At 37.8% G+C, this 19,831-nt stretch overlaps 2 protein-coding genes across 10 annotated transcripts in view; both read left to right on the top strand.

Moving 5' to 3' along the window:
* ZMYM4 (zinc finger MYM-type containing 4) overlaps positions 1–19,831 on the top strand; it is a 156,247-nt gene that overhangs the window by 82,549 nt on the left and 53,867 nt on the right. For 7 of the 9 annotated variants that reach the window (XM_024248608.3, XM_002811070.5, XM_063713428.1 and 4 more), the window contains 3 exons: positions 10,375–10,896; positions 12,631–12,692; positions 13,056–13,226. The exons of 1 other annotated variant lie outside the window; for it this stretch is intronic. In XM_024248608.3, coding sequence (XP_024104376.1) covers positions 10,375–10,896; positions 12,631–12,692; positions 13,056–13,226 — 755 coding nt within the window. Of the gene's footprint in view, positions 1–10,374; positions 10,897–11,207; positions 11,228–12,630; positions 12,693–13,055; positions 13,227–19,831 lie in introns of those variants that run through there. One more of the 9 variants, XM_054537887.2, reaches the window with a different exon arrangement.
* Positions 1,569–5,685, top strand: LOC129051604 (large ribosomal subunit protein uL18-like). The gene has a single exon (XM_054538021.1). It carries the CDS (start codon positions 2,400–2,402, stop codon positions 3,141–3,143), a length of 744 nt encoding a protein of 247 aa, XP_054393996.1. The 5' UTR covers positions 1,569–2,399; the 3' UTR covers positions 3,144–5,685.

Here is a 19,831-nt window from a genome sequence, read left to right as displayed (position 1 = left end):
GGTTCCTTAATGTGTCCATTCCTGCAACTTGAAAGAAGACTAAATTATTACATTGTAGTTATTATCTCATTCTCATGCAGAGTTTTCTTTTGGCTATTGCCATATTAATGACTATGATTCTTTTTCAGTTTAGGATCATACATAAGACTTAACCATTTTTCTATTGTAAATGTGCTCTGATAAGAATCAGGGTCTGTCACTAAAGGAGAAAACTAGAGTGGCTATTGAGGAGCATCTAGTAGTTTCAGACACAGCCACACAATTCAGCATGCTTACCAAGATTTATTGTGTTTGTTCCCAAACTTTATTAGTACTTGCCATTGTAGTTATGTAAGTTAACTTGTACTTTTTTTTACACTAGTGAAATTTACTTTGAAAAGTAAACCGTTGTTTCTGTGAAAATTTGAATGCTTTAGAAAAACTAAGCAAGTCAGTAAAAACATGGATGTGCAAGTATCTTTACTTTCTCCCTCCATTTTAAAGAAACTCAGATTGCAATCATGAAGATGGCCTATATGGTTGTGATTTATTTATTTTTATTTCATTTTTTTTGAGATGGAGTCTCCCTCTGTCACCCAGGCTGGAGTTCAGTGGTGTGATCTTAGCTCACTGCAACCTCTACCTCCTGGGTTCAGCGATTCTCGTGCCTCAGCTTCCTGAGTGGCTGGGATTACAGGCATGCACCTGGCAAATTTTTGTATTTTTAGTAGAGACAGGGTTTTGCCCTGTTGGCCAGGCTCATCTCGAACTCCTGACCTCAAGTGATCTGCCTGCTTCAGCCTCCCTAAGTGCTGGGATTACAGGCGTGAGCTATGGTGTCCGGCCTGTGGTTTAGTTAAGAAAGACATATTAGTATAGCCATTATCAAAATCTTGGCTGATATTAAATGATTGGTAAATGTGCTTTTGTGTGTCTCAAGTAAAAATAAATGTTTGAGGCATTTATGTTTCATTTTTAATGATTTTTGGCTTCGACTGTTGAATTACATTGTGATCTTATAAAGGGATTTTTATTATTTAGGAAATTATATTTTATTGAATAGCAGTAATAGTCAGATCATCTCTTAGAAATGTTTATGTGACAGTGGCCGAGCGCGGTGGCTCATGCCTGTAATCCTAGCACTTTGGGAGGCTGAGGCGGGTGGGTCACTTAAGGTCAGGAGTTCAAAACCAGCCCGGCCAACATGGTGAAACTCCGTCTCTACTAAAAATACAAAAAAAATCAGCCAGGCGTGGTGGTGGGCACCTGTAATCCCAGCTGCTTGGGAGGCTGAGGCAGGAGAATTGCTTGAACGCAGGCAGTGGAAGTTGCAGTGAGCTGAGATCATACCACTGCACTCCAGCCTGGGAGACAGAGCAAGACTCTGTCTTTAAAAAAAAAAAAAAAAAAAGTTTCTGTGACAAAACAAAGCGCTAACTTAAGCTTTTATTTAAAACAAATCACAATCACCTTTTGTTTTTCATTTTTTAATTTATTTTTGTTTTTTTTTCATTTTATATATATATACATTTTAAAGACAGAGTCTCTCTCTGTCACCCAGGCTGGGTTCAGTGGCGCAGTCATAACTCACTGCAGCCTTGAACTCCTAGGCTCAAGTGATCCTCCTGCCTCAGCCTCTTGAGTAGCTGGGACTACAGGTGTGTGCCACCATGCCTGGCTTGTTTTTTAATTTTATTTGTAGAGACGAGGTCTTGCTGTGTTGCCCAAACTGATCTGAAACTCCTGGGCTCAAGTGATCTTCCTGACGCCATCTTACAAAAAAAAAAGTAGCAATCTTAGGGAATTGTTAGAGAACCATGATTTCTAAAGTTGAAATTACTTTTTTTTTTTTTTTGAGACGGAGTCTTGCTCTTGCCCAGGCTGGAGTGCAATGGCACAATCTCGGCTCACTGCAACCTCTACCTCCCAGGTTCAAGTGATTCTCCTACCTCAGCCTCCCTAGTAGCTGGGATTAAAGGCATGTGCCACCATGCCCAGCTAATTTTTGTATTTTTGGTAGAGATGGGGTTTTGCCGTGTTGGCTAGGCTGGTCTCAAACTCCTGACCTCAGGTAATCCGCCCACCCCACCCTCCCAAGGTGCTGGGATTACAGGCATGAGCCACCACGCCTGGCCGAAATTACTATTAATGCTAGTTTATTTCTGAAAATTATGCTTTGATGAAAAACAAAAATGTGCCCTTCCCACTCCCAGTGCTGCTGGGCCTGCAGGTCTCTGTCGAGCCGCGGACAAAGATCTCTCTTCTGCAGGATGGGATTTGTTAAAGTTGTTAAGAATAAGGCCTGCTTTAAGAGATACCAAGTGAAATTTAGAAGATGACAAGAGGGTAAAACTGATTACTATGCTTGGAAACGCTTGGTGATACAGGATAAAAATAAATACAAAACACACAAATACAGGATGATAATTCGTGTAACAAACAGAGATATCATTTGTCAGATTGCTTATGCCCTTATAGAGGGGGATATGATAGTCTGCGCAGCATATGCATATGAACTGCCAAAATACGGTTTGAAGGTTGGCCTGACAAACTATGTTGCAGCGTATCGTACTGGCCTGCTGCTGACCCGCAGCCTTCTCAATAGGTTTGGCATGGACAAGATCTGTGAATGCCAAGTGGAGGTGACTGGTGGTGAATACAATGTGGAAAGCAATCATGGTCAGCCAGGTGCCTTTACCTGCTATTTGGATGCAGACCTTGCCAGAACTACCACTGGCAATAAAGTTTTGGGTGCCCTGAAGGGCGCTGTGGATGGAGGCTTGTCTATCTCTCACAGTACCAAACGATTCCCTGGTTATGATTCTGAAAGCAAGGAATTTAGTGCAGAAGTATACCGGAAGCACATTATGGGCCAGAATGTTGCAGATTACATGCACTACTTAATGAAAGAAGATGAAGATGCTTACAAGAAACAGTTCTCTCAGTACATAAAGAACAGCGTAACTCCAGACATGATGGAGGAGATGTATAAGAAAGCTCATGCTGCTATACGAGAGAATCCAGTCTATGAAAAGAAGCCCAAGAAAGAAGTTAAAAAGAAGAGGTGGAACCATCCCAAAATATCCCTTGCTCAGAAGAAAGATCAGGTAACTCAAAAGAAGGCAAACTTCCTCAGAGCTCAGGAGCAGGCTGCTGAGTGCTAAACCAAACAATTTTCTATGAGGATTTTTCAGATAATGACAATAAACTGATGGATAGCAACAACAACAACAAAAATCAAAAACCAAAAAAACAAAAAACAAAAATGTGCAGGAGGAATTAATATATTAGAATATTTAACAATATTTATATGATAGTTGAATTCCTTAGTTGGTGGTTATACCTTGAAATGATTCTTGGATATAGCATAGAAGTATCAATATACTGCTAAAGCAATGACTAAGAGGGACAAAGAATGAAGGTTGACTTTACCTCGAAGTATGAAATTTGCTTTCATTATAAAACAAATATTGTTCTTAAATTGCTTAAAATAACTTTATTCTCCTTGTGCAAAATCTATTTGCATTTTACTGATCACAGTCTCTATTACACAAAGATTTTCCTCTTGAACTCACTGCTCTTTATTAGAGCTTTCTTGTAAGCATACTACAAAGCTGTAATATTCTCAATCTTAAAAAAATTCTTATAAAAAAACCACAAGTAAATAGGCCTGGTACAGTGACTTTCACCTATAATTACAGCATTTTGGGAGGCTGAGGTGGGAGGATCGCTTGAGTCCAGGAGTTCAAGACCAGACTGGGCAACAGAGCAAGACCTTGTCTTTACTAATAATTTAAAAAGTAGCACGTGCGCGCACGCGCACACACACACACACACACACACACACACACACACCCCCAAACACACACACACACACACACACACACACACACACACACACACACACACACACACACACACACACACACACACACACACACACACACACCCCCAAAGTCAAAAAAACAAAAACCTCTATTAAAGGCCTCTGAATAGTTATCTCTGTTCCTTCAGTTCCTCTGAAAAATTTATACTAGGATTCTCAAGTTATCTCCTCTCAATCTCTATTGGGATCACTCCACTCTGACTTGTACACTCATTTTCCCACTGATGTAGCTGTTGTCAAGTTAGAAGTTAAGTTCGCAGTCTTCATTTTATCAGTCATCTCAGCAACATTCATTATGGTTAAGTCACTCCCTCCTATTTTCTTCATTAGCTTCTGTGACACCAGTCTCCTCATTTTTCTCCTACTCTATTAGCTGTTCCTTCTTAGTGTCTTTTTCTGACTCCTTCTTTTCAACCAGATTTCTAAATACTGAAGTATGTCAGGACTCTCAGCTGTCTTCCATCTGTAGTAAATAAACTCACTAGGTGATCTTATCTAGTCTCATGAATTTTAAGTACCATCTCTTCATTGATGAGTCCCAAATTTATGTCTCATTTCTTGGCCAGTCTTCTCTTAACTACAGGCTAATATATCCAGCTGTCTTCTTGATATTTCCATTTGAAGATTTAAGAAGGATATCGAAATCTACCATCCCAAAACCAAATTATTCATTCTCCCTCTTTCAGTGTGGTCCTCCCTTAGTGTTCCTATCTCAAGAAATGACACCCTGTTGTGTTATTCTTGACTCCTTTCATACCCAGCATCTCATATACGTATCAGGCAATGCCTCTCTACCTTCAAAATATATCCACATCTGACTACTATTCTTCACATCCACCATTATTATTACCTTGGGTTTAACTACCAGTTTTTCCTTGGGTTATTGTAGCTTCCTAAGTGGTCCTAAGTGGTCTTCCTGCTTCCATTCTTCTTCTGCTCCCTATAACATTGAACACTTCATAGTACACAGAAGCTATATGTAGAATGTATGATCCTTGTAAAACATAAATTATGTTAATTTGTCTGTAGAGTCTTCTAACGACTTCCTTTGACACTTACGTACATTGCAGTTTTTTCCTGTTGCTTGCAATTTCCTAATAGATCCATTCTCTGTTTATTTCTCTTTTCTCATTTTTTAATCACTCTTCCTCTCATACATGCAATTCCAGCCATACCATCCTTGCTTTTCCTCACATACGCCAAGCATACTCACAGTGTCTAAAAGCCAGAAATCTTCCATGAGAAATTTGTGCTTTCAGGTGTTTCAGCTACTGAGATTGTAGTGTTCTGTTTTGTTCTCTTGATATAAGCTCTGAGAAACAGAAACTGTTTCTTTTATTTGGTTATATGGATCACAAGGATGAGAAGAAGTAATGTAACTAGTACTTATATTTTAATTGCATAAGATTTTATGCAGCCTACAGATTTATTGTGTAAGTACCAAAATTGCTAATTCAAATCAGTCGGTTTGTTAGAAATTGACATCTCTGAGGCCAGGTGCAGTGGCTCATGCAATCCCAGAACTTTAGGAGGCCAAGACAGGAAGAGTGCTTGAGCCCAGGAGTTTGAGACCAGCCTGGGCAATGTAGTGAAACTCCCATCTCCACAAAAAATTAAAAAAAAAATTAGCTGGATGTGGTGACATACCTCTGTGGTCTCAGCTATTTGGGAGGCTGAGATGGGAGGATCACCTGAGCCCAGGAGGCTGAGACTGCAATGAGCCATGATCATGCCACTGCACTCCAGCCTGGGCGACAGCAAGATTCTGTCTCAAAAAAAGAAAGAAAAAAAAAAAAAAGAAATTTACATCTCTGAGAAAACTTTGCCAACCCCTGTGCATTTCAAAGATTTAAAAAATTTTTTTCACTTAACAGATCTTGGGAATTCATAAAGCTGCCTCATTCTCTTTAACAGCTATGTAATATTCCATTAGAGGTATGTACTATAATTAAGTTAGCCTCACTGATGAACACATATGCTGTTTTCAGTCTTTTTCTGCTATAAATGTTCTTTTTCATCACTCTCTTGTGAGATTATATCTGCAGGATGAATTTGTAAAAGTTGAGTTGTTGGGCTGGTGTGTAACGCCTGTAATCCCAGCACTTTGGGAGGCCAAGGCGGGTGGATCACCTGAGGTCAGGAGTTTCAGCCTGCAACATGGGGAAACCTTGTCTCTACTACAAATACAAAAATTAGCCGGGTGTGGTGGCAGGTGCCTGTAATCCCAGCTACTCAGGAGGCTGAGGCAGGAGAATCGCTTGAACCTGGGAGGCGGAGGTTCCAATGAGCCAGGATGGCGCCACTGCATTCCAGCCTGTGCGACAGAGTGAAACTTTGTCTTTAAAAAAAAAAAAAGTTGAATTGTTGGGTCAAGAGTTCTGTGTATTCACAGTATCAAAAACATTGCCTAATTGCTCTTTATTAGTTTTGTACCAGTTTGCATTCCTACCAGCAGTATTTGACTGCAGGGGTTGGAAAATGTTTTTCTGTTAAGGGCCAGATGGTAAATATTTTGGACTTTGCAGCCTACATATGGTCTCTGTCAAAAACTTTTCTTTGTATATATTTTAGTCTTGGGCCATAGTTTCCCAATTTTGGCCTATAATATAGCTGCAAGACTTTATTTTTTATTTTTATTTATTTATTTTTTTTTGAGACAGAGTCTAGCTCTGTCGTCCGGGCTGGAGTGCAGTGGCGCAATCTTGGCTCACTGCAAGCCCCGCCTTCCAGGTTCACGCCATTCTCCTGCGTCAGCCTCCCAAGTAGCTGGGACTACAGGTGCCCGTCACCACGCCCGACTCCTTTTTTTTTTTTTTTAAGTAGAGACGGGGTTTCACCATGTTAGCCAGGATGGTCTCGATCTCCTGACCTCTTGATCTGCCCGCCTTGGCCTCCCAAAGTGCTGGGATTACAGGCGTGAGCCACCACACCCAGCCATCTGCAAGACTTTTATCAAAACTTTTTGTCATTACCAACCTGCTGTGTGAACATTGTATCTCGTTTTATTAGTTTGCATTTCTCTTGTTGAACCTTAGTGTTTTGCTCTCTCTGAAATATTTATTTGAGCCCTTTGCTTTTATATATGTGTTTGGTTATTTGTCTGTATCTTTACTGAACTATAGGGTCCTATCTTTATCGTTTAAGGAAATTACCCTTCGTGATATGAAATAAAACCTTTTAAATCAGTTTATCTTTTTATCTTTTTGATTTGGTTTGTGTTTTCTCATCTCTAGCCATTTTTAAAGTCACATTTGATGTTTTATATTTTTATTTATAACTTGATCTTTTATTCTGGATTTTTTTGGTCATTATTAGAATGGCTTGTCTCTGCAACTCAAAAATAATTCTTCCATAGTTTCTTTAATATTACTAAAATAATTCTTCCATAGTTTATTTAATATTACTGTTTTATTTCTTTATGCCTAAAACTTAGATACATCTGTAAAATTTTTTGATGTGAGTTAGGGATCTCATTTTTCTATATGACTACCCTTTTCTTCAAATACTATATCCTGAATTTAAATGTAGTGATAAGGGGCTGGGTGCAGTGGCTTATGCCTGTAATTCCAGCAGTTTGGCAGGCTGAGGCAGGCGGATTGCTTGAGTTCAGGAGTTCAAGACCAAACTGGGTCTCTACAAAAAATACAAAGATTAGCCGGATGTGGCAGCATGCACGTGTAATCCCAGCCACTTGAGAGGCTGAGGTGGGAGGATTGCTTGAGTCCTGGAGGTGGAGGTTATAATAAGCTGAGATCATGCCACTGCATGCCAGCCTGGGTGACAGAGCCAGATCCTGTCTCAAAAAATGAACCAACTAACTAAATAAATAAGTAAATGTAGTGATAAGGAAAGTTGCTTACAATATTACTTCTCAGTATTGACTTCTCATGCACTATAGAACTCATTGTTCTGACTACATAAAATGCCTAATTTTTCATTCATGAAAAATTACAGAGCACATGCTATGTGGTCAGCTACTAATGATGAAACGTTGAGATGGCTCACCTGTAAGTTCTTCAGCATACATCTCCTAAGATTTTAGCATCTGTTTTACTATCTGTTGTCTCAATTGATTATTTTAGAAAGTATAGACAATTTTTCCAAATCTATTATTGCCTCTACGTTTATTAGCAAATGTTCTTATGATAAAAACAAGCTTTTCTCTCCTTCCGTTTGACATTATGGACTCAAATCATTATTTACCCTCATACTGTTTCTAATTTTCTGTTTATTTTTTCTAGCTCTGTGAGGAGGAAGAGTCATAGCTATCTCTTTCATCAGTTTATCCCTAGAACCTAGCGCAATACCTACCACAGAGTGGTTTCCTAATAAATATATACTGAATGAATGAATACTTCAAGCAGTGGGGAGCTATTGAAGAATCTCAAGGGGGGGTGTAATGTGAAATGATTTATATTTTGGAAAGGTAATTCTGGTGTCATTATGGAAGAGAGCAACTTGAGCAAAGCTCAGTAAAAAAAAAAGAAAGAAAGAAACAGGGGGTTGCCCTGTCACATCACCCAGGCTGGAGTGCAGTGGCACAGTTATAGCTTGCTGCAGCCTCAAACTCTTGGGTTCAAGTGATCCTCCTTCCTCAGCCTCCTGAGTAGCTAGGACTGCATGTGTGTACCACTACACCTGGCTGATTAAAACAAAATTTTTTTTTTGTAGAGATGGGCTTTTGCTATGTTGCCCAGGCTGGGCTTGAACTCCTGGCCTCAAACAATCCTCTGGCCTCAGCCTCCCAAAGTGCTAAGATTATAGGTGTGAGCCGCTGTGCCTGGCCCAAGAAAGCTTTCCTTTGGGTTCTGTATCAGTTGGGACCTGATTACAGATAATCCAACTCAAATCAACTTAACAAAAGGAATTTATTGGATTATGGAATCCAGAGAAGGGTTGAAGAACCAGCCACATGAAGGATGTAACTGGGCTTCAGGAACAAATAAGAGCAAGGATGCCAATGCCACTAACATTTTTAGTCTTCGCCTCGCTCTATTTTTATCAGTTCCAGTTTGTTTGCTGATGTATCAGTTAAATGTGGTTTGGGCATAGAGTTTATAAGGGTATGGTTGCTTCCTGAGTATCCATGTGGACTGAATTAGTATACCTTTGAAGGTATTGTAGAATCCAGGAGGAGACGTGGAGTATTAGAACTAGGTGCTAAGTGGAAAAGATGGATTTGAGAGAGATAAGTAATAAAGTTGACAGAATTTGTTCAGAGGGAAATCTTGAGCAACTGCTGGTTTGGTGAATCTGTTAACTATCTGAGGGAAATATAAGAAGCATATGCTTGGAATGGGAGGGAACATGATGAGTTTTGATTTTAGAGATGCTAAGTTGGAGAATGTGTAGGAGCAAGCTGAATATAGACATCCGAAATCTTGGAAGAAAGGTCTAAGCTTAAGTGCTTAGGAAGTCAGTAGCAAAGGTAACTGTTATGGAGGTGAACAAAATAGCTCAGTCTGAGTGTAAAAGTAAAGAGAACGGGAATCTTGGAGAAAAACTAACATTGAAGCCATGTGAACAGAAGAAGAGTATAAAATAAATTATAAGGCAATTAAGGAAAGTAAGAAATAAGAGTACCAAAGAATCCAAAGGAATTTTATCCATGAGGGATATGCCACTTAGGGATTGAAAAAAGTCAATTTGCTTTGGCCATTAGGAGATCATTGATGATGTTAATGAGAAAAGTTCCAGTGGAAAGTTGGGAGCTGATTGTATTAAGCTCAAAGGGTTAATGATAGAGATGAAGTAGAAGCAAACTAGGTAGAATTTTTTTCCTACAAGTTTGTGAAGGGAAGATGAATGAGGGCATTGTAGGGTTAGGGGGTTGCTTTGTTTTGTTTTGGAATTGGAGAGATCAGTATATATTAGTAGTTTTGAACAGTAAATAGTTTTTTATTCTAGGTTGGATAAAATTTATTTTTATGTGTAAGTATTAACTGCCATCAGTGTTTATTAGTGTTAGTGCAGAGAAAATGGGACTCAGACCAAAGACCTGAGTGCTAATCTCAGTTTTCCCTGAATAATCGCCATAATAATTATAATTACCATTTTATATTCCCTTCTATTTGTCAGTCATTGTGTTAGTAGGTCTTTTATACATACTATCACTAATCCTCACCACAAATTAATCTCCAAGGTGAGTATTATGCTGTTGTATAGATAGACTCTGAGAGTTTACTTTTTAGGATTACATAGATTTTCAGGATCATGCTTTGATTTCAACACAGATATGTCTGATTCTGAAGTTGGTGCTCTTTTCTCTATATCGCGTAGCTTTCTTTTCTAACCTAAAGTAGTTTCTCAAGTTTTGGCTCCTCGTTTCCTTAACTGTCAGATAGGAATAGTCATATCTGTCACACCTATATCAAAGTGTTAAATGAATACTATGGTAATATCTGTATTTTGTTTGAAAAAATATTTATTTGGTTAAATACCAGACTGACCTTATCATTGTGGTCATCTTTAGCACTATCGTTTGTCTAAACAGTATTTTACTTTTTAAGGTGGTGGTATCATGGATACAGAAATGTCTGAAGATATAGACCACAACTTAACTCCTACCCTTGACAGCATGTCTTATGGAATGCCGAATCAAACAGGATCTGAAAATTCATTGCTGGATGAAGATGATTATTTTTTGAACTCTGGGGATCTTGCAGGAATTCCAGTCGTTGGTAGTGACAATGAGGATGAACAGGATTTTAGTTCAAAGGACAATCTTGTTTCTTCAATTCATACTGATGATAGCTTGGAAGTAGAGAGAAGAGTCACACAGCATGAATCAGACAATGAAAATGAAATACAAATTCAAAATAAGTTAAAAAAAGACTTTCCTAAACAGTTTGATCAGGTTTCTGTCTTTAAATCAATACGGAAAGATTTTAGTCTAGTAAGAGAAAACAGTAAAGAGACATTTTCTGGAAAGGAGAAAAATAGAGACCTAACTTATGAACGTGAAAAACGGTTGGATAAACCCCATAAAGATTTGGATTCAAGGTTGAAAAGCAGTTTTTTTGATAAAGCAGGTAATAATTGTTGGAATTAGAACCATAAAACACAATTAAAAATTACTGAACATAATATATAGCTTTTATTACTTTTGATGTTAAGTGAAGTATGAACGGTTAAATTCATTGTAAGCTTGTCATTTTTCTTTTGTCCTTGTTCTTTGCAGAGTGACTGAATTTCTCCCAGTAACTTTTGGTAATGGTATAAATGGTTGAAAATAGCCCTAAACCTCATTTCTCCCTCCCCTGGTTGCAATGTTTTGATGAGAAAGGCAAGATACTTGAATCACCTGTTCATTTTCTTTGGTTGAACATTGGAACCTGAAGTTGGATTTAACTTCTTTGTGCTGTAAGCACTAATTCAAACTGCTGTCTCACCACTTAGTCCAAATTAGGGAGTTATTTTATTTTTTTAATTTTAATTTAATTTTTTGTTTGTTAACTCTCACCTCTATCTGAAAGGGAGGTTTTTTTTTTAATTAAAAAAAAGACATTACTAATTTATGTTTCAGAAGTTTCTTGAGGTTCCTCCTGAGCCTCTTTGCCCAGTGTACCCTATACTTTAGCTTTAGTTAACATTCTTGAATATACCACATATTTCCTTCTATGCCTTCCTTTCCTCCTGCTATTCCATTTGCCTGCATGTCATTTTCTCTCTGTATATTTTCTTGTGAAAGTACTTCTTATCCAGCAATGCCTAACTCATAAATCTCTTCTACTCTGTCATCATTCTAACTGCTCTACATCAAGAATGAATTGTTTCCTTATCTATATTTCCACAGCATTTTCATTCCTCATTATTTATAGTACTTATCACACAGTATTATAGTTCTGTATTTGTTTTACCTTACCTACTAGCGTAGGAGTTGAGGGCCAGATTGTATCTTACTCATCTTTGTATTCTTGGGGCCTAACCTGGTGTAGTAAAATAGTAATTCTTCAATAAATGTTGAATAGCTGTGAAGGAAAGCAAGTATTCTATATCAGTCCTTGTATTTCTTCTAACAATGCTAGGAAATGTATGGTAGAAAGAACAAACCAGTATTGTTAAAAAGACAGCTTTTGAGTATGTACAAGGCTGTGCAAGGATATACTATATTTTTCTCTATAATTCAGTATATATTTCCAATATCCCTTCTTGGGGTATGAGAGTCATGTTTCTCAAGGAACATAATGTCTAGTAGTAGAATGGACAAGACAAGTCAGGCTGTAGAAGTGCCAATGTCCAGCTGAATAGCGTAAGATTTAATTTACAGTTAAAGACAGTGGTAGAAGAGTTTGTCATAAGGCAGTTCAAAAAGATGTCTTTCAGATAACTGAAACTGTGTTTTAAGGATTCTTAGAAGAGAGATGATTTTTAACTTAGTGAACAGGGAAGGTTTTATAGAGGAGAGGTGAATTTTTAACTGAGCCGAGTCTGGAAAACTGTATAAAGATTAGGATAGACAGAGGGGACTTGGAATAGATTAAGTAGAAATGGGGGAGAACAAACACAAGCAAAATATAATTTTTTTTTTTTTAAGGTTTGAGCAAGGAAAAAATGTAGGGTAAGGCTAAAAGCTAGGTGGGGCCAGATTGTGCAGAACTTTGAGTGAAAATACCTTTTGGGTGTTTTTGGGACCCAGTTCACTCTAACGAGCATCTTTGTTGGAAAAGAGAGGTGATTATCAAATGATAGCTTTTTAGGTCACTCTTTATAAGATTTGTTATTCATATACATGTGTTTGTTTGTTTGTTTTTTCCTTTCAATAGCTAATCAAGTTGAAGAAACATTACATACCCATTTACCACAAACCCCAGAAACAAACTTTAGGGTAAGTTTTCAGTGTGTATGTAGATTGCTGTAACTGTGACAAGTGTCAAAGTTTTCTTTATGTCACTTTCTAAATTCTAACAATGTATTAGGTAGAGCACTGATTTTTTTTTTTTAATTTGTTTAATATTTGTGTAAGGTCATCATCGGAGACATTTTAAAAAGCCTCAACTCTTAGGGTCTTTATTTGTATTTGGTATTTAGTCATATAACACAATTACTTTTAGGCATAGGCATAAAATCCAAAAGCTAATGAATGTCCATAGAGTTCTTCATTTCCAATGAGCTTTTCTTTGGGTGTTAAACCTGAAGAGGAATCATTTTAAAATCTGAATATTTATTAATCCTTTATATTGTGTTTTAGGATTCCAGCTACCCATTTGCCAATAAAGAATCCATTGGTTCGGAACTGGGGAATTCCTTTGCATCAAATATTAGAATTAAAGAAGAACCTTTGGATGATGAGTATGACAAAGCAATGGCACCACAGCAGGGACTACTAGACAAAATTAAAGATGAACCTGACAATGCTCAAGTAAACATTTCACCTTTTTTCCCCCCCTTCTTTTTGTTCCACACATTGAATTATTCATTTGAGAGACGAAGTGCTTAAGAAGTGAAATAGTTTGTTGACAGGGTGAAAGGAAACCCTTAAAGAAGGTTGAGGCGATTTGAATTACCATATAAGGCATTAATGAGCTATATGAAACTTTTCCTGAGTAGTAATTAAGGCTTTTAATCATCTTTGTTTCTTAATACCACTGTGATTTTTGCAATGCATTTTAGTGCAAGGCTTTGAGAACTATACAGCAGATATGGTTGAAGATTTATGGTAGTTTATAGGTTTGTGGTGCAATCAAGTTTATGTAGGATAGTAAGCCTTTTGCAGTTAATGCTAATGAAGTACAGGCTATATATGGATTTAAATATTTTTCAGGAGGGGTTAATGGACAGATCATCTTTGGAAGGGTTAATTGATTGAAGAACCAGTTCATTAGATTAGTGGATAGAAGGTAAAGGAGGCTTTGATGAATGATACATGATTCCAAGTTTGAGATCTGTGAAGGTCTCTGGTATTTCAGGGTTGCTCTGGAGATAAAATCATAGAGATCTTATAACTGTGAGGTCCTGAAGTCAGCTAAGCTATCCATGCAGTTAATGATGTTGCTGTTGTTGGAATAGAAGAAAAAAGTTATATCAGATGCTGCAGTCATTTTGAAGTGCAAGAAGGGGTCCAAGGGATGAGTATGCAATAGCAGCAATTATTTGAGGGTATCTGTGTTTTGTAAAGATGGTATGAATTGGGTCTTTTTCTGAAATGACATTTAATCTGGGGGAAACTTATATTTTCCTATCTTTCTGTTTGTATTAGAGGGTTTGAGACTGTCAGACTTCTGTGGAAGTACTTTCTTCTTCTTTTTGTTTTTTCTTTTTTTTTATGAGACAAGGTCTTGCTCTGTTGCCCAGGCTGGAATGCAGTGGTGCAATCACTGCTCACTGCAGCCTCAACCTCCCAGGCTCAAGTGAACCTCCCAGCTCAGCCCCTCAAGTAGCTGGGACCACAGGCGTGTACCACCACACTGGCGAATTAAAAACAATTTTGTAGAGGGGCCAGACGTGATGGCTCATGCCTGTCATCCCAGCACTTTGCAGGCTGAAGCCAGCAGATCACTTGAGGTCAGGAGTTCCAGACCACCCTGGCCAACCTGGTGAAATCCCATCTCTACTAAAAATACAAAAAATTAGCCAGGCATGGTGGCGGGTGCCTGTAATTCCAGCTACTTCGGAGGCTAAGGGAGGAGAATCACTTGAACCAGGAGGTGGAGGTTGCAGTGAGTTGAGATTGCGCCACTGCCCTCCAGCTTGGATGACAGAGTGAGACTTTTTTTTGGTAGAGTAAGTTGCACAAGCTTGTCTCTAACTTCTGTGCTCAAGCGATCCTCCTGCTATGGCCTTCCAAAGTGTTGGGATTACAGACGTGAGCCACCGTGCCTGGTCAAGAGCATTTTTCATTTGGATGTTTTTGGACAGGATTTCTCAAACTCTACAGCATTGACATTTTGGACCAGGTAATTCTTTGTTGTGACGAAATGTCCTGTGCGTTGTGGGACATTTAGTAAGCATTTGTGGCCTCTACCTACTACATGCCAGTAGCAGCCTCCTCCCTTGCCAATTGTAACAAAAAGTGATCTACTATTGAGAACCATTGTATTAGAGTAAGCAGATGGAAGAATAGGAGATTGCAGAGGTTGGTGATTCATATGAGTCAAATTGATGCTTAGTTAGCATGAATTCCATGACGTTCAGTGGAAGTTGGATGTGTTAGGGTAGTGATAAAGCTATAGGAGTTGGATGGATATGAGTATAGTTGCTACAAAGAAGAAAGTAGAAGGAATATAAATAGATTTTTCTATTCTATTTAAATAGAAGGTAAATAAAAGCATGTTTGTAGAAGCAGGTAATGGAGATCTTATATATCTGAATTAGGGATAAATAGATGTCCTAACAACTGGGGAAAGTTCGTGTGGCAGTACATGCTTCAGAAGACTACAACCGTGTCTATATGAAGGGCAGATCTTGTATCTCTTCTCCTGCCCCAATGTGGGCATGCTGGCAGGGTACCAAAATCATCTCTTTCTTTTGTACTTGAACCATGTGACACTTCCTTGGGACAAAACGGCACTTAGAGCATAAACCAAATACAATAGGGGTAGAGAACACTGAGAAGGTTATTAGTATTGTTGTTTTCAGAACAATCAGAGGTTCCAGTGGCTGGAGAATATAAATAGGATGGAACAGATAGAAACACTTAAATTTTTATATACTTATTCAGAATTATAAAATGTGTTACAAAATACTGAATATGAAGTTTCGTCATGATTATGGGGAAGAACTTTCCCAAAGGCTCACTCCCTGATTGATTGGACTTGAGAATTAAGCAGTAATGTGAGTAGGTCCTGGGCATAATATCCGAAAGCATTCTTTACCCTGAGCCCACAATAAGGCACTTGTAGTATGTGAGTGGGATAGAGCTACGTTTTCCCTGAGGAGTCCTTTTTGTTGTCAGCCATACCAGTCCTATAGGATCAGACCTTTGATAATTCTTCTAGAAATCCCCCCAGAGCAGCTCACATGTTATAAACTAGATATGTGATTCTTTCCTTTTCTTTTTCTTGTCTTTTCCACACCCCTCTCCACCTTCCCTCCTTCTTTTAGAAGAGTATCGCCTTTCAATATTGCATAATTTATTACTTTTATTCATTTCCCATGGACTGGAAAAGAGAACTCTAGTGTATTTTGTTATTAGTCTCAAAAAAGTACTATTAGCCTCCCATAAAATACTGATAGATTTTACAGTTGTGGTCAGCGTTTACTGGTAACCGTCAGTTACCAGTAACTTTTTTCATGGTTCAGTAAAATCATAGCTTTAGTTTATGGCACCTTTTCAAAACTTCCCTTGGCTTTTCTTTGTGCTTAATTTAGGTAGTTTTGCTTTTAGCTCACTTCCTAATTCTCTTTTTTACACAATTCATTTTGGTCCTAATTTCTTTACTTTACTGTATAAACAAGGTGCTGAAATGTGTGTATATGTATTTAACTTCCTCTACCCATTTTTTCTTGGTTATTTCTTCAGTTATGATATTCTGGATTGGCCAGTCATTGTCCGTCCTCCTGCCTCTATTACTGGCATAATGTCATTGGGTCTCTCAGTTTCATTTCTTCATTCTAATTCTATTGCATGTTTCTATAATGTTTTCTGTAGTATTTTTACAGTTACAGATGCTTTTACACATACTGTGTTGCTTAATTCTCCTAACAACCCTGTATAAGATGGCCAGAGTAGAGGATGTTAACATTTGTAGGTGAGAGAGCTGAGAGATATAGAGATTTAGTTACTCAAGCCCTCATGGCCAGGAAGGAGCCAATCTGGGGTCATAATCAAAGTCTTTTTTTTTTTTAGTCTACCATTCTTTCTGTAAATAAAAGTTGTTTAATTTTAAAATACCTAGGGAAGGTTTCAACATAGATACTTTAAAGAGAGCCAGAGACCTCATTTTCCTCTTTTGCCTTTTCCATAGGGTCTAAAAACTGTACATTCAGTAAATACTACATTAAAGTCATGATTTCTTTTTCTTCTTGTTCATAATAATAGAGGAAGAGCTAATGTGTAGTCTCTCATTGAAAGAACTCAATTAAAATGGGAAAGCAAATGAACTAATTGTCGTCATAATAGTGCTTCATACAGTTTTGGAAAGAAAATATAGTAATTCAAATGTTGGGGCTGTTTTAGCCATATTGAGTTAATTTGGCAATAGAAACTGTGTTATTCATTTCTAAAATACTTTCATGGGATATTAATATTGATCTTCATTTGTAGTAAACTAAGAAGGTAAAGGTATTGGTAAAGGAATTTTTTTGTGTTTTGGCATGTGTTTTTCTGCTTCTGAAAGCTTTTGGGTTACCAATTAGATATTTACTTCTCAGAAAATATTTATTAGTATTTGGCTAGTCATTGATTTGTTTATCAAATACTTGTAAAATTAGTGATCATGGGAGGATACAAACATAAACCAAACATGATTGTGCCTTGAAGGCATTGTGGACCATACAAACAGTACTTCAGATGTATACTATTTTACTATATTCCATAAATAATATGTACTCAATGCTAAAGGAATCCAGCAGAAGTTTGCAATAGCCATCACAGAGACTAAGAGAGCTGACTGGAGACCGTTAATGTATGCCAATGAGTATTGGTTGTTTCTGGAGTTTTCTGAGATTAAAATAAAAATATTTAAGGAAATTTTCTTTAATACACTATATAATGAAGGAATGTCATGATTAGTCGATGTTAGAAAATCTTTTAATACATATATTTCATCAGCAGGTCAAATAAGGTTATCTGTAATAGTCACTTTATTAGATGCCAAAAGACATCTCATGTAATTCAAACATTTCTTACAATAGATTTTTTCTTGATCATGGTAAGGAACTACTACTTCAGATCAGTAACAGTTATTGAAGTTGAAGTAAAATGATGGAAATCTTCTGTTAATATTACTAAAAGAATACAAGTTGCAGATGTCATTGTTATTATTTAACTCTTGTTGGATTTTTACTTCAGTCCATGTTAAAGAAATTAGAAGAAAAAATAATGGAAAAAGGGAAATAAAATTATCACTTGCTATTAAGAATATTTATGAAAGAATTAATAGAATTCATGAATATTTAGTGGAGTACCTAGCTGAATTATACCAATACTTCTATAAATAAACTTCCCAGTTAGATGATATAATGAAAAAGATACACTATTCCCAGCAGCAACTAAAAAGTACTTATATCAAATACAACTTGAAATAATGAAGAGACCATCTTTGTAAATGTAAGAAATATGAAGATGTCAGTTATTTTTGAATTAAGATTTAAGGCCGGGTGCGGTGGCTCACACCTGTAATCCTAACACTTTGGGAGGCCGAGGGGGGCGAATCACTTGAGGTCAGGAGTTCAAGACCAGCCTGGCCAACATGGTGAAACCCTGTCTCTTCTAAAAAATACAAAAATTACAGAAGTTAGCCAGGCATGGTAGTGCATGCCTGTAATCACAGCTACTCGGGAGACTGAGGCAGGAGAATCACTCGAGCCTGGGAGGTGGAGGTTGCAGTGAGCCAAGATCGCACCATCGCACCCCAGCTTGTGGCATAAGAGTGAAACTCCATCTCAAACAAAAAAATTGAGATTTAGATTTGATGCAATTCTGATGAAAATATCAATGGTTAGGTTATGAAGTTTTGTAGAAGAATAATAGGCATGCACATACACACACTTATTACACATATATTCTAAAAAATGGATGGAGAGGTTGAATGTGGCAAACCCTGTTAAATGGTTGAACATCATACAATTAATTTCTTTCTTTCTTTCTTTTTTTTTTTTTTTAAAGACAGAGTTTCACTCTTGTTGCCCAGGCTGGAGTGCAATGGTGCAATATTGGCTTGCTGCAACCTCTGCCTCCCTACCGCCCTGAGTTCAAGCGATTCTCCTGCCTCAGCCTCCTGAGTAACTGGGATTACAGGCGTGCACCACCACGCCCCGCTAATTTCTGTAATTTTAGTAGAGACAGGGTTTCACCATGTTGGCCAGGCTGGTCTCAGACTCCTAACCTCAGGTGATCCGCCCACCTCGGCCTCCCAAGGTGCTTGGATTACAGGTGTGAGCCACCACGCCTGGCCATAAGCATCCTATAATTAGTTTCATTAGGATAGCATGATATCATAAGATTAGTCGGACTGAAAATTATATAGAAGAGATAGCCCAAAAACAGACATTATTTTTTAAGAATTTGATATGTTTATCAATGGCAAATGAAAGAAATTCACTATTTAGAGAAAGAAAAAGAAGTAGGCATGGTGGCTTACGCCTGTAATCCCAGCACTTTGGGAGGCTGAGGCAGGTAGATACTTGAGGTCAGGAGTTCAAGACCAGCCGGGCCAACGTGTTGAAACCCCGTCTCTACTAAAAATACAAAAATTAGCCGGACGTGGTGGCAGGCACCTGTAATCTCAGCTACTGGGGAGGCTGAGGCAGGAGAATCACTTTAACCCAGGAGGCAGAGGTTGTAGTGAGCCGAGGTTGAGCTAGCCTGGGTGACAGAGTGAAACTCTCTCTCAAAATAGAAAAATGTTCATTATACATCAAAATGAGTAAATTCCAAATGGACTAAGGCAGGGGTTGGCAAATTATCAGTGGTGGGCCAAATCCAGCACCCCCCACCCCATTTTTTTTGTTTTTCCACCCACTGCTTTCATAAATAAAGTTTTATTTGAACATTGCCACATTCATTCATTTACATATTATGTGGGTGCTTTTGCTCCACCAGAGCAGAGTTGAGTAGTTGGGACAGAGACCATATGGCCTGCAGAGTCAAAAATATTTGCTATCTGGCCCCTTACAGATAAAGTTTGCTGATCCCTGGATTAAAGAAATGTATTATTATAAAAACGAAACTATTTTCTTATTCTTTTAATGTGGAAATAAAACTTTGTAAGAGGTAGAAGAAATCACAAAGGTAAAGACTTGTCAGTTTTTTTGGCATAAAAATGGAAACAAATATATAAAATTTTAACTTAAAGTATATATTGA

The sequence above is a fragment of the Pongo abelii genome, chromosome 1, assembly GCF_028885655.2.
Source record: "Pongo abelii isolate AG06213 chromosome 1, NHGRI_mPonAbe1-v2.0_pri, whole genome shotgun sequence".
NCBI classification, from domain to species: Eukaryota; Metazoa; Chordata; class Mammalia; order Primates; family Hominidae; genus Pongo; species Pongo abelii.
The sequence above is the reverse complement of the archived record's forward strand: the minus strand, read 5'-3'. Positions and strand labels throughout refer to the sequence as shown.

Bases quoted from the DNA above. Each gene is read 5' to 3' on its own strand.
- LOC129051604 (XM_054538021.1), top strand. From the start codon at position 2,400: ATGATAATTCGTGTAACAAACAGAGATATCATTTGTCAGATTGCTTAT.